Here is a 13,922-nt window from a genome sequence, read left to right as displayed (position 1 = left end):
CTGCAATCTTATAATCAGTCTATAAAACCAGGAAATATTTTTAATTTCATCAGAGTATATTTAAAGTAATTGGATATTTTTCATATTAAATTTATGTATAAAACATTGTTTTGACATTTAGAAACCCAATGAAACTAATTATTTAAAATTTTACAGCTTGTGAAAATTCTGGATTTTTTGAAGTGAGTGTATGTGATTTTACAGTTTTATTTATGAGCTTTAAGAACATGAACTTTTCTGGACCAGAAAATAAGACTGAAGTATCTTTATTCTAAAATGTGATGGTAAATAGTATGTTGCAGCTTTAGATTCATGTGTTTTGTTTGTTTGTTTAATTTTTATCAAAATATAGCATTTTCTTCTGGCTTTCTATTATCCTCTACATCTCTGCTAATAATAATGTTTCTTTTACTTTTGTTTGTTTCCAGCCGCACTTGACAAAGGTGATGACCGAAGGCTTGGCAGGAAGCCCGTGCTCACCAGCTCCCAGGTACGCTTCCCGCAGCTCCAGCTCCAGTGAGAAAGCCATGCAAACTTATTTTGCATTTCAAATTTAATTTTTCATTAATTAAAGCTATTTTAAGAGAAAGTAACAACTGAGCATTTAATATATACATTTTAAATAATGTAAATGTCCCATATTCATTTGATGTAGGAAATATATGCCTTTTTCATTTCCTTGAAATTCATTTTTGGCAGATAGCATATTGGCACTGTTCCAATAAGCAAGGAATTGTTAAGATGTCTAGAATTCAGTTCGGTGCCTGCTTTTAGTTAGCTAGCCTTGTCACAAGAGAAGGCTCATTGTTCCAGGTTTCTCTATTCAGGGTAAAAGAAAAAAAGCAGGTGGTGTTAAGAGCACAGTGTATTTTAAATTTACTTGGTATATATCCATATAGTGTCAAAGTAGTCAAGTACTTATAATTGGTAAGGACAGAAGCAATGGTCTGGGCTTGAGGGTATGGGGTCAGATACATGGAAATACTGCCTTCCAGTGATTTCAGCTACAACACAACAAGCTTCTCGGGTTCTAGATCCACCGTGTAATCAAGCCGTATAGTAACATTCTGCACTCCATTCCTAAAAAGATTAAGATGTTTATTCTGCTATTCTTCCTTTTTTTTCAATTCAATGACTTTATTATAGCCTGAAATGTATTTTCTTCCTCCCAAATGTTATTATACGGCTATTTATGTAATCAATAAAATATGTAAGTACAAAATATGCTAATCTATGCATATTCCAATGATACTGTGGACTCCGTCATTGAGTGTTCTGACTTAGAATGAAAAGAACATATTGCCCTTGAAAGTGTGGCTGGGAATCCTGTGTCCTTCCTCCTTATCACCCACTCGATAGAAACTACTACTTCTGCAGCCTGGAATAGCTCTCTTGCTTAAAGCAGGAAGCATCAGGCCCTCCATATTGCTGACTGGAAACCTGGACAATGGGGGTTTGTCAGCAAACCTAGGATGGTTTTCTGGAATGTTTCACAGTCCTCTTGTGCATCATGTCCTGAGTCCTTACACCATAAAGCATCTAATAAACTGAGAATCACAGGCCACACAGCCCTGAAGGCTGAGAGTGCAGCTTGCATGGACCGAGAATCACTGCTGTGAAGAACACGGTGCCTAGTGTGCTAGTGTAACCTGCAGTTGCAGCTCCTGGGTGCTGGGTCCAAGCCAGCCTTGGCTAGTGAAACCCTCCTTAAAACAACCTGCTTTTATATGTGCAAGTACGTGCGTGTGTGAGTATACGTGTGTGTGTGTGTGTGTGTGTGTGTGTGTGTGTGTGTGTGTGTGCTCGCGTGCATGCATGCGTGTATGCATGCACACATTTTCTTACTCTTCTTGACTGGGTTTCAATGTTGATCTGTTTTGTTTGCTTTGATGGGAACCCACCCCATGCTAAGCTAGGCATGGTCCTACTGCCAAGCCACCAGCCATGCCTGCTCTTCTTTCTGTTCAGCAAAACTGAACAAACTCTAAATGTTGTTTATTGGTTCAAAATAAAGTGGGGAGTGAGTGCAAACAAGACAGAATTGGCCCTGAGCTGGTAATTGTTAGTTCTGGACCCTGGGTACCTGGTGACTCATTACTGTGCTGTCTTCTGATTGCATGTATAAGTTCAGTGTGGTAGTGTACATCAGTAATCCCAACACTATGAAGCCAAGGCTGGAGGATTGTGAGCTCACGGCCAACTACAGTACATAGCATGAAGAACTCACTAAAACAGAGAGGGTTTCAAACAAACGTTGGTTCCTTTCAGAGGATTGGTCCTCTTTTCTCATTTTTGTAAATAGACTGAAGTGACCACTCGAACACACACACAGTTGGATGTGAATTAATAAGAAATGTGTATACACTCTGCAGATACAAGTCCAAGGCTGTCTAGAAATGTATATGCACCAAACCCTTATCATGCTGTATGGTTAATGTGAAGTTTCTAAAGCATATATTTATCTCATATAATACATAAATTGGTGCAACACATAATAGTTCAAAGTACACAAGGACACAGTGAGCTGAGTAAGATCAGTTTTAAGCACAGGAAGAGGCCTTACAGAGAAGCTTGCTAAGTTGTGTTAAAAAATGGGGAAATATTCCAGGTACTGGTGGTGTACACATTTAATCCAGCACTTGGGAGGCAGGTGGATCTCTGTGGTACTTAGGCTAGCCTGGTCTACACAGTGGGTTCCAAGACAGCCAAGGCTACACCTGTCTCAAAAACCAAAGGAGGCAGGGGACAGGGTAGGGGATTATGCCTCAAGTCAAGAAAATAAAACAACAGTAAAAAAGGCTGTTTGATATTTACAACATTTAGAATTCTGGAACACTGTTCTGAAGAAAAACATTTTTTTTCTTTCTTTCCTTCTTTTGTTTCTTTGTTTCTTTCTTTTTTTCTTAGCCAAAGAGACAAGGCTCTGATGTTGATGTTATAAAAATAAAACCTTGGACAGAAAATAACAAAAAACCGTGTCGGACATATTTCTCTACTAATCAGAAGATGAGATCTGATGGATTAGGAGCATCAGGGCATACATCGAGCACTAACAGAAACAGTATAAATAAAGCATCCAAGCATGGTGACAGTACAGAAATGTCCAAAGTTATGAAAGAGATAAAAACTGGGGGAAAACATGTCTCTGGCAAGTCTAAAACTACAATAAAGCCCCAAACAGAAAAAAATGGTCATACAAAGTTAGAAAGTGTATCATGCACAGTTGTGGGAAGACCAGCAAGAGTGGCAGCAGCTGGACGGAAGGACACAGTGCATGGAAAAGGAATCCAGAGCCAAGAAGGGGAGACCACAGGTGCCAGGCCCAAGGTGCTCACTGCAAACCTGAACATGCAAGCCAGAGCCAAGCCTTTGCAAACAGTGAAAGGCAAAGATTCTGCATGCCCCACCACTGTAGGGCCCTCCAGTAGATCTACAAATTCCAGCACAGAGCTTTTGGCTTCAACCAGCACTGTGGATAAGACAAAAGAAAACGGATCAGTAGAAGACAAGTCTTGTGATGAGAAGCCGTACTTTGGTGATTCCCCAGGACAGATGGTGAATAATGGAGTACTGTCAACTGTAGGTGGGTTTTAGCACTCTTTTATTTTGTTAACACGCTGGGGGGGGCGAGGGGCAGGGAGATGTGGCTCTACACATGCTAGACAGACAGACTACACTAGCAGCTCAGCACTGCAAGTTGGTTTGAGATAAGACCTCTCTACCAGCCCTTGCTAGCCTTAGACCTGCCTCATCCCTAGGACACTCTTAAACTTCTGATTCTCCCGTCTCTGCCTCCCAGGAGCTAAGATGTGCCCCATCATGACTGGTTTATGTAATGCTAGATGAAACCAAGCAAGCACTCTACTAAATAAGCTGTATCCTGTCCCTGAGGCCTTGATTTTTAGTAGCTCCTAGTACTTAAAAGTTCCTAGATGATCCTTGCATGCTTTGCTTGCTTTTAAATGCTGAAATGTGTTTTATATGGATATGTTCAAACTAAGAGCATGTGGTCTTTCCCATATCAGCACTTGATTCTAACCTGTATATTTATCCAATTTGTTATAGCAGTAAAGTCTCGACCAGTTTCAAGAGTTACTAATGGAACATCCAATAAAAAAAGCTTTATTCATGAACAAGACTCTCACGTGACTAACAGGTGGGACTCTATTCAGCTCAGTGTTTCACCCAACTGTCTCTGCAGGCTATTTATATTCTAATTTTTTAGCTAAATTATTTTAAAGATTTTTCTTTGTTTAAAGAATGTATTTATGAAGTTATATTCTAAACTTTCTTGTTTTCTATTTATATAAAATATAGCAATGTAGTAAAAATTTTCTTAGCTATACTTAATGGCCTGTGAACTTATGCACTGACTTATATGTAGTTACTCTGTTAACACTTGAAGGTTTGTGAATATAGGTTTCTCTATTTTCAGAAGAGACATGTTTCTATTTCTTGACAAAATATGTGCTTGTATGTTGTTGTGATGGTGCATAGGTGTTTGTAAGCTCATGTTTTTCGAATGTCACTATAATTCTAATCATTCTTCTTAGTGTAATAAAAAGGGGGAATGGCAAAGGACTTAACAATTCAGCACCACAGACAGCTTCGAAAAAAAGAGGGAGCAGCAATGGCTACACAGCAGCTCAGCCACGGACAAAGAGCGCCCCTCCCACCCTGGCTCAAACCCAAGGTAAAGCTGTGAGGGTTCTGGGACCTGTGTCAGCTAGACAAGCCAGGCTCCAGCCAGCCTGCCCTTGCACATAAGCAAGACAGGACATTACTTACTGTAATGGTTATTAGATAGATATTTTGGTGTTAGGGAGTGATTTAGGTTGTCCTATCCTCTGTGGAGATAAATTTAAAGGAGCCATTGACTGGTCTCTACTTCTGGTCCTTTTGTGAAGCATGCCTAGGTTTCTTAAAGGTTCCTTGATGATTAGAGGAAGTATGTTTGTGAATCCAGCACTGAAGAGTTGTTAAAGAAGGGCAGGAGCTCAGTGCTGCATGTGAAGAGGGAGTTCCTCAGAACCTGTCCCCATGCTGCCACTCCTCAGTGTTCCAAGAAAATAGAATTCTGGTTAGATTATGTAATTTGCATGAAACGGCCAGTTTTAACCTTACTTTCTTGGCTCAGTGGCACATGCCTGTAGTCCTTCCACTGGGGAGATAAAGGCGAAGTCGTCCTGGATCTGTATAGCGAGTTCAATCCAGTCCTGACTACATGAGACAGTGTCTCCAAATAAAGAAAAGGGGAGAGAAGGAGGAAAAGAAGGAAGAGGGCTTAGGGAATGGAGTTGTACATGAAGGTTAGGGGGAACCCAAGTGCAGTGGAGCACATTTAGAATCTCAGCACTGGGGAGGCAGAGGGATGAAAGTACCCCTGAGGCTCAGTCAGTCCTGCTAAGAGACTGTGTTTCAAAAGAACACTGTGTGGCTCCTGAGGAGTAACTAGTGAGATTGATCTCTGTCATGCACACATGCATATGTACATACGTCGTCACACAAGCATGCACACACATAAACTGATTGACCTCTGGCATGCTCACATGTGCATGTACACACATAGTCACACACCACAAGCGCACACATGTTTATTTTTATGTACTAAGCACTTATGTAGAAGAACAGTTTATAAAACCCAAAAAATAATCTTGATTTGCATGATGAGTTGATACTGAAAGTCAGATAAAATTACTCATATTTTAGTAACAGTTAGAAATGAGATATAAATGGTTTATAGGACTGGGGTATCTCAGTGGCAGAACATTTGCTTGTCATTCACAGGTCCTTGGTTTCAGTCTCTAAAATCCCCTGTGCCCCCAAACATACACAGAACAAAAACTTGGTAATTGGGGTTGGCAGATTTGAGTGCCCCAAATTTCATCTCTAAGCTTTTAAGCAAAACACATAAATGGAATTTTAATTCTGAGTCTCCTGTAGCCAATGATCTGGTCCTCACTGCAGATCTGGGTTGTTAGCCCTAATAAGCTATAACGATAATCATCCAGTATAAATTTATTCCAATTTGAAGAGAAACTAATAATGCCAACAAATGCCCAATTTGTTTTCAGGTTAGTTCTTCTTTTCAGCTGTCTTTTCTTTATTCTGCCTCCTCCCAAAAAAGAACACTTCAAAGAGGAGATCTTTCTTGTTGCTTTGATATGAGAAAATCAGATTTTCTGCTGTTGCATATTTATGTAAATCCAATTTTTGACACAACAATGAAGGTTTTTGGTGAAAAGAGATTCTCTTTAAAGGTTTTTAGTCACATCATCAAATAGTCTCTCTACATTTAAAATATTGGGTTTTTTTTAACTTTATCATTGTTTATTTTTTGACTGTCAATATTAAATGTTTCCTTTTGGTTGCTTTATTGATTTTGTTTTCTCTAACGTGATTTGAAAACATTAAATTTCACTTTGAATTTGAGAGTCCTTTGCATTTCTGAACTTTCTTAGGATCCCAAGGAGAGTCGCCGCACTCAGTGAAGTCTTCAGTCTCTACAAGGCAGTCTGATGAAAATGTGACAAGGTTGAGGCACGGGGCAGACAAGCAGATAGCTAAGAGAAAAACTGTCAAGCAAGGGCACACGACTCTGCAGAAGGTTAACGCAAAGCTGGTACCAATGCCTAAAAACCCAAGTCAGCCCAAGAAAGGTGGAACTGGGAACAGTAAAGATTCAAAACAAAAAGTGCTTCCTGGACAAGTTGTGCCACAAAGTCAGGCTTCCAAACGACCTTCCAAACCTGAGACAGCCACCACACAGAAAAGCGTGCTTCCTGCTGTGAGTGACAGCAGGAACCATGCCTTTAAACATCGGCCTCACGAGCCCATGGCTATCCTTGCTTGTGACACCAGTGGTCCTGACGCAGCCCAGTCACCCTGTAGACCTCAACCACAAAGCCCATTAAGCAGTCAAGAGGAAAAGAGACTGGAGCTAGACCACCAAGATAGGTCAACCCTGGGTGACTCAGTAAACCATAGGCTGAGGTCAGAACTGACTGGCACAGAGCAAAGTCACACATCAGCTTACAAAAACTCAAGTCAGTGCAGTGCGGATCCAGTCTGTGGGAGCATCACTGCTCTGAAATCTGTGATTTCAAATCCAAATGAAAACTTGATAAACTCTAACACAGTTTGTGATTCAGACTCAGCAAATGCAGACCAAGTCTATTTATCAGATAGAGAGAGACAAACAGGGAGAAAGAACACAGACGGTGAACCAGGTGTGGATTGTGTGCACAGGAAGGAAGCTTTCCTGTGTGTTCCTGAAGGGATAAGTAGCACCCTCAACTCTGCTCAAGATGACAGAAGACGAACATTTCATGGAGAAGAACTAGCAGCTCAAAGCCAGTTCCCTGACAACTGTGCCACGGAGGACAGTAAATGTGCTACAGTCACCTCAGCTGATCCTTCCAAATGTCTTTTGGGGCAGCCATCTGAAAAAAGTTGTAAGAATATGGAAACATCAGAAACCCCGGAGAGCCATGGAACTCCGGAAGCTCCATTCATGGGTCCCTGGGACCTGACCACCAGTGCCACACATCAAAGAGAGAGTCCGGAATCAGACACTGGCAGTGCTACCACATCCTCAGATGACATAAAGCCCCGCTCAGAGGACTATGACGCTGGGGGCTCTCAGGACGACGAGGGCTCACATGACAGAGGCATCTCCAAGTGCAGCACAGCACTGTGCCATGACTTCCTTGGGAGAAGCAGCAGCGACACCAGCACCCCCGAAGAGCTGAAGGTGCACGAAGGTGACCTCAGAACTGAAGTCAGAGTGAGGAAGCAGGGTGGGGGTGACCTCCAGATCCCCTCGGCAAGTGATGATGAGATCCCTAGGAAGAAGCCAGAGCCTTGGTCTCGATCTACAATAGTCCATCCCAGGGAGAAGGGAAGTGCTCCACGGGGCAGCATCCCATCTGCCCAGGAAGTGGACCAGGTTTCTTCTTCAGCAGATGAAACAGAAGATGAAAGATCTGAAGCAGAAAATGTTGGGGAAAATTTCTCCCCATCCAACTCAGGTACTCAGCACGTTCAGGGAATAATTAACTTAGCTTTTGAAGATGGAACTGAACATGAAAGTCGTGAGTTTTCGACAACTAAGAAGTTTAGAAGGTCAGTGCTGCTCTCGGTAGATGAGTGTGAAGAAGTGGGATCCGATGAAGGTGAAAGCCACACCCCCTTCCAGCCCTCCCTCGATTCTCTTTCACCTTCTGATGTTTTTGATGGTGTTTCCTATGAGCATCATGGAAGGACAGGCTACTCCAGATTTCTCAAAGAAAATGAAGCTACTACTGCAGAGCACACACACAGTAAAGGCAGTGATGGGTATCAAAATGAAAGCTTTCTCCTGGGTCCTAGGAGCAGAGACTTCTCAAGACAAGATAAGCAGTGTGTCTCCACACTTCAAGAGACCAGGTTAGACGTCCCGCCCAAAGGAAGCCCACAACCTTTCCCAGAAAATAAAGAAGTAACTAATAAACATGAGGTGGCTCCTGACTCTCCTGACACCAAGTCTCAAGAACGACCATGTCACTTGGAGCTCCATCAGAGAGAACCCAGCTCCAGCATACCAAAGATCAGCTCAACAAGATCTCTAGACTCCTGTCCCAGCCATGAAGGGCAAGTGAAAGACAGCCATCCCACGCCTCCCAAGAGAGCTAATAATGCTGTGTTTTCAGGTAATGTACAGAAATAGAAGTCTAAAGTTGTCTGTAGCCTGGATGCTATATTTTAGTAGAATGTTTAAGCTACAGTTTCAACTTTTGAATGAGAACTTAAATTTATTAATAATATGAAAATGAGCTAGCTATTCATTATTTATTGTTTGCCTACAATCTTAGTGAATAATTAATATGTAGTGGAAAACCTTGTTTATTATTACACACAGATAACATGCTAGATCTTACCTAGAAAAGACAAGGACTTAGTTTGGTGTCATTTCAATGATCATGTCTGACTTAATATAAGCATTGTTGACTGTGGGAAGTTTTACTCTAATTGGATATGATTTATGGACTTGTGGGTATAGATCTAAGAGGGTTGTGCAATAACCATAGTAATATTACCGAGAAGCACTAAACTATTTTAACTAGATTAATTATCACAATTTATATGCATTTTACAGAGACTAAAACTTTCTTAGGATCAATATAATTCTATTCTGAGATTTTCAAGTGAAGAGATGAGTTTCCTAAGCAATTATATATAGAAGCAATGACAGTATACAACAGAGCCCAGGCTTATTTCACATGCTCAGATAATTTATTGTCCAGCTGTTTTGTTTTTATGTCTTTCTTATTTCAGTCATTCAGATTAATGACTTAAAATATGCAATAGTAGCTGGTTGAGTATTATGTATCATAATTAAAAGATATTGACCAGAAATCCCTATTCAGTAAAATTATAAAAGTGGCAGATCTTCCAAAGTTGTATTTTTTTGTTTGTTTGTCCTGGGTCGCATCCTCCTTTGCATGTGCAATATACAAATAAGACATTAGATACAGTGTATTTTTCCCCCATGAAACCACGTTACTTTACAGATACCTTTAGATGACTGTCTTTTATTTTCTTCCTTGAGTTTCTATTGTAGTAAATTAGATTTGTGTGTGCTTTTATGTTTATGTTTTAAATAATTTGTTATTTTCTGTATTCTAAGTTTTCAAATTAAGATATGAAAAAGTATTGTTAGTTACTGACATTGATTTTGCTGCTAAACATTACCCTTGAATTTTTTTAACACAGAAAAATAAATGCCTCAAAAATTTTGTCAATTTTGTAAAAATGTTATTTTTCCATCTTGTGTTTTTCTGAGAGGAGCTAATACTGTTATATTATGTTAATATTGTTCTACAAAACTCTGAGGGGTGTCGACGTGCAATTTTTACATTGTATAGTATTGTGAATTATTTCAGGAGACATAGATGATTGTGATACAGTGGCACAAACCTCCATGTATGACCACCGGCCTTCAAAAACCCTCTCTCCAATATCTGAGATGTCTCTAACAGCAGCGTGTGAGCAGAAAGAGGAGTCAGAAACCCATGTCGCAGACAGGGCCTCTGAAGACGAGCAGCACTTTGCAAAGCAGGACTGGACGCTGCTGAAGCAGCTGCTTTCTGAACAGGATGCATACTTAAACGTCATAAGCTCTCTGCCTGAAGACCTAAGCTTAGCCCAGTATCTAATCAACCAGACACTCCTTTTAGCTCGAGATAGCTCGAAACCTCAGGGTTCAGCACACGCTGACACTTGGAACCGGTGGAGTGAACTGTCATCCCCACTTGATGATTCAGCAGCAAGTGCCACCACAGCTAGTGTTTCTTCCTCAGATTGTTCACCTCAAGGGGAGTGGACAATCCTGGAATTGGAAACCCAGCATTAGGAGTCTCAACAGTCGGGAGAGATTTAGACTATGCCATCCCTGTATTTTTTGATGCCTACTTTATATTTAAATTATTAATTTAGTTAGCCAAATATAGACTGCCCTTAATATTGATGGAGTCTTTTAATTTATTGAGGTAAATATAACTTATTTATTGATATGATGTCTCATATTTTGAAAACGTTTTCTTAAGTTTATAAGCATGTTTCTATATCAATTAGATCAGAAGACTGAAGAAAGTCTTCATGGCAGTTTTCTTCACTACCTAATAATTTGTTCATTTATTCAAGAATTTTCATGTCAGTATACAAGTAGATCAACTCCTTACTCTTGACTCTGCATATGGTACCATAGTAATTTAAAAATAAACTTGCTGTGTGAGCACGCACTATACAGAATCAGTCTGTGAATAGCATTTGGACTCAGGCTGAGTGGCAGCTGGGGTGACAGAGGAACCCCCAGCTTCCCCAGCATCTCAGGACATGGACAGGTGAGTATATCTTAGGCCTCAGCCATACTGCTAATAAACTGAGAAGCGGGGCTTTTCTGGATATGTAAGGAATAGGTATTTGCTCCCTTCAAAGGCGCATGAAAACTGTCTTGTCTGTGGCTCCAACGGTCACTTTGCACTGCATGCCATCTTGGAACTGGAGGAATATCTTGGAACTGAACTGAGCAGTAACCAAAATGAGTGCATGAGGCAGCTGACTGGGTCCTCATGTGGGCACATGCTTCCCCTTTTCTGTTTTCGACCTTTGTCAGACTTCTCTCAGGTCTATAGCTTTGTAGGAAAACAGATAATCAATGCTAGAAGAGTAAGCTATAGGATCTTAGATGCTAATGAGGATCCCTTTAAGGTAATGGGAACATAACAGCCAAGTTAATACAGAAATACTTGTCCCAAAACAATTATGTTTTCATTTAAGTACTAATCTATTATACCAAAAAACCTTGTCATGAGTTTTAAGAAAGGTTTTTAATTTTTTGCATTAATTTATTTTGTGGGTGTTTATGTGGGTAGGCGTGTGCTTGTATGTTTCAGCACACACATGGAAGTCAGTGGACAACATGTGAGAGTTGGTTCTCTCCTTTCACCACAGGAGTCCCAGGGATTGAACTCAGATCATCAGGCTTGGTGGCAAGTGCCTTTACCCACGGAGCCATCCCCCTCCCCCATCCTGGTTCTATGCCTTCTTTAAAAGCTAGGCACTCTTGCAGGGCTGCTCATTCACTGAGGCATAGTCACTGTGCTCAGCTCAGTGGGGAAATAAACAGGCATTGGATGGAAGCATCCAAATGTGAAGGGAACTAGAATAAGTAAAAAGCTCAGTTTCTAGTGCAGGGCAGGAGAATGCCAGAAAAACATTGAAATATGACCACACTTACTATTTTAAAGCTGGGTAGAAATTTAAAGATTAGACTAGTCTCTTTAAATGGGAAAGGAAGGCTTTTGTAACCATAAGAATGAAAAGATCCTACCGCTAACTTGCCGGGTAGAATACACAATTTTTAAATTCCATCTTGCTGTTATTTCTTCCACAGAAAACACTTTATTTTCCCCTGAAGCTGTGAACAAACATTGACAAGTAGTTTGTAGTATGAAAACGTTTACATAATAACAATTAAAGTGCACCTTCATTCCCAAGACATTTGTGGGCTTTTGTTTTCTGAATGTGAAGTTGTTTTACATGTTTCTTTTAATAAACTTCCCCAAAGGTTTAGAAGTTTATAATTGAAATTACATTTCTTTCTCATCCTTGGGTCTTAAGACTTTCACCTTAAATTATTAACCTTAAAACATACTCGGTTACATATTGCTTCTGCCTACAGATCCCTGGAGAGACATCTTACCTAAGTGTCTTAGGGAATTTGAGCACTTCCTGCATTTTCATAGGTCCTTTGTGGACATGCATTTACCACTGTTTGCCACAGGACTCTGTAGGAGGACTTCTCGTGGACTGAGCATAACCAGATACAGAGATGCGTGTAACTGCTAACGGTTAGCTCCCACTAAATATGTTAGAGACTGCATTCCATGATTTAAATGTGCATCAACACACTGAAATGCTGCAACAGGTCTTCGAAATGTGTCTTTACACGTAGGGAATGTAGGGTTTTTTTTTTTCTTCTTCTTCTTTAGGGCCAGGTAATGTTTATTTTAGGACTTTGCTCAGGAAAAAAAAAAAAAAAAACATAAAATGAATCATAATGCCAAAAGTCTCCCCATATGCAACACACAAAGACCAAAACCCAAATGTGAGAGACAGAACGACAGCCATTGCAGCATCGGGCCCAGTTTTATTTGCTGGAACTGTGCCAAACAGCCATGCTGGCTTCAAGACTCCTGCCTTTTCCAGTGCATATGGCTGTGGCAGTGCTCCACAGGGAAGATTCAGATGGGGACCCACAGAACGCACACTGTGTGGTCGAAAGAGGATTTCCCCACACTCATAGTTACTCAGTGCAAATGTATAAGCCAAATACAGCTATGAAAATGTAGTTTGTATGTGCATAGCATTTCATACAAAGATCGGTCCATACCCTGCTTTTTACCAACCCGAAAGACCATTAAGTTGATAAGAAATGCTTGAAATAAACGTTAAGAACAGAGAAAGCAAGCAAGTACTTGTTATCCATGAGCATGCTCAGTGTCCACTGATGTGTGCCTGGGTGTACACGGGTACAGGGCCATTCCACAGAGCATGGGTAGCCTCTTAAGGACCCAAGACCTGAGGATGACTCACTCCCTCTGACAAGAGAACTCAGTTGCCAATAGGTATTCATCTTGGGGTTGAACCTCTTAACTTCCTCTTGGCTCAAAGTTCCGGTCTGCAGTCCTAGCCATGTGCAAGTGTCCTGTTGTATCGTGACCACACCCAGCTATAGTCATCCCCTCCCTCTGGCTCCTACAGTCTTTCACTGCATCTCTTGAAGGAAACGTTCTTTTACATTTTTTTACACCCAATTGTGAGTGAAAGCATCCTCACCGCTGTGCAGCAGAGGAGAACTTGCAGGAGTCAGGTCTCTTCTACCGTATGTGTTCTTCAGACTGAGTTTAGGTTGTCAGAGTTGGCGACAAGTATTTTCATCTGTTGAGTCATCTCATTGGTCCCAGACACTTTTTAATTTTATATACATGTACATACATACATACATACATACATACATACATACATACATACATGCAACTATATATGTATGTTCTTTCTTTATTCTGGATCATCTGACATAATGGAAGAAACCAAAGAAAAACAACATTATCATGTGGTAACATCACAGCTGTACATGTTCTGAGTTAGAAGCACAAGCGGCTCATCAGGAAGAGGTTAGAGGGGCCAGAACTTGTCAGTGCTGTACCCAGCTGAGCTGAGGCTGAAGTCAGTGTACCTTAAACTGGTGACCTGGTGCCATATGTAACAAGTATATCACTTTTACTTAGTTTGTTGCAAACCAAAAGGGATATAAACTTTTAAAATATGTTTTTATATCTAGTTTACATGAGATTGTACACTTCTAATCAAGAAAATAC

The 13,922-nt window shown here is 40.6% G+C and overlaps 1 protein-coding gene across 1 annotated transcript in view; it reads left to right on the top strand.

Moving 5' to 3' along the window:
* Nucleotides 1–11,161, top strand: part of BTBD8 (BTB domain containing 8) — a gene marked incomplete at its 5' end in the record, with an annotated part of 51,693 nt that extends 40,532 nt beyond the window's left edge. Inside the window, 6 exons of the mRNA XM_080925702.1 lie at nucleotides 429–490; nucleotides 2,908–3,583; nucleotides 4,066–4,156; nucleotides 4,554–4,693; nucleotides 6,462–8,690; nucleotides 9,924–11,161. Of these exons, the coding sequence (XP_080781828.1) occupies nucleotides 429–490; nucleotides 2,908–3,583; nucleotides 4,066–4,156; nucleotides 4,554–4,693; nucleotides 6,462–8,690; nucleotides 9,924–10,393 (3,668 nt within the window). The 3' untranslated portion in view covers nucleotides 10,394–11,161. The remainder of the gene's footprint in view (nucleotides 1–428; nucleotides 491–2,907; nucleotides 3,584–4,065; nucleotides 4,157–4,553; nucleotides 4,694–6,461; nucleotides 8,691–9,923) is intronic.
* Nucleotides 11,162–13,922: the final 2,761 nt, after the last annotated feature.

Source organism: Micromys minutus (genome assembly GCF_963924665.1).
Source record: "Micromys minutus genome assembly, chromosome: 11".
Classification (NCBI taxonomy): domain Eukaryota; kingdom Metazoa; phylum Chordata; class Mammalia; order Rodentia; family Muridae; genus Micromys; species Micromys minutus.
The sequence above is the reverse complement of the archived record's forward strand: the minus strand, read 5'-3'. Positions and strand labels throughout refer to the sequence as shown.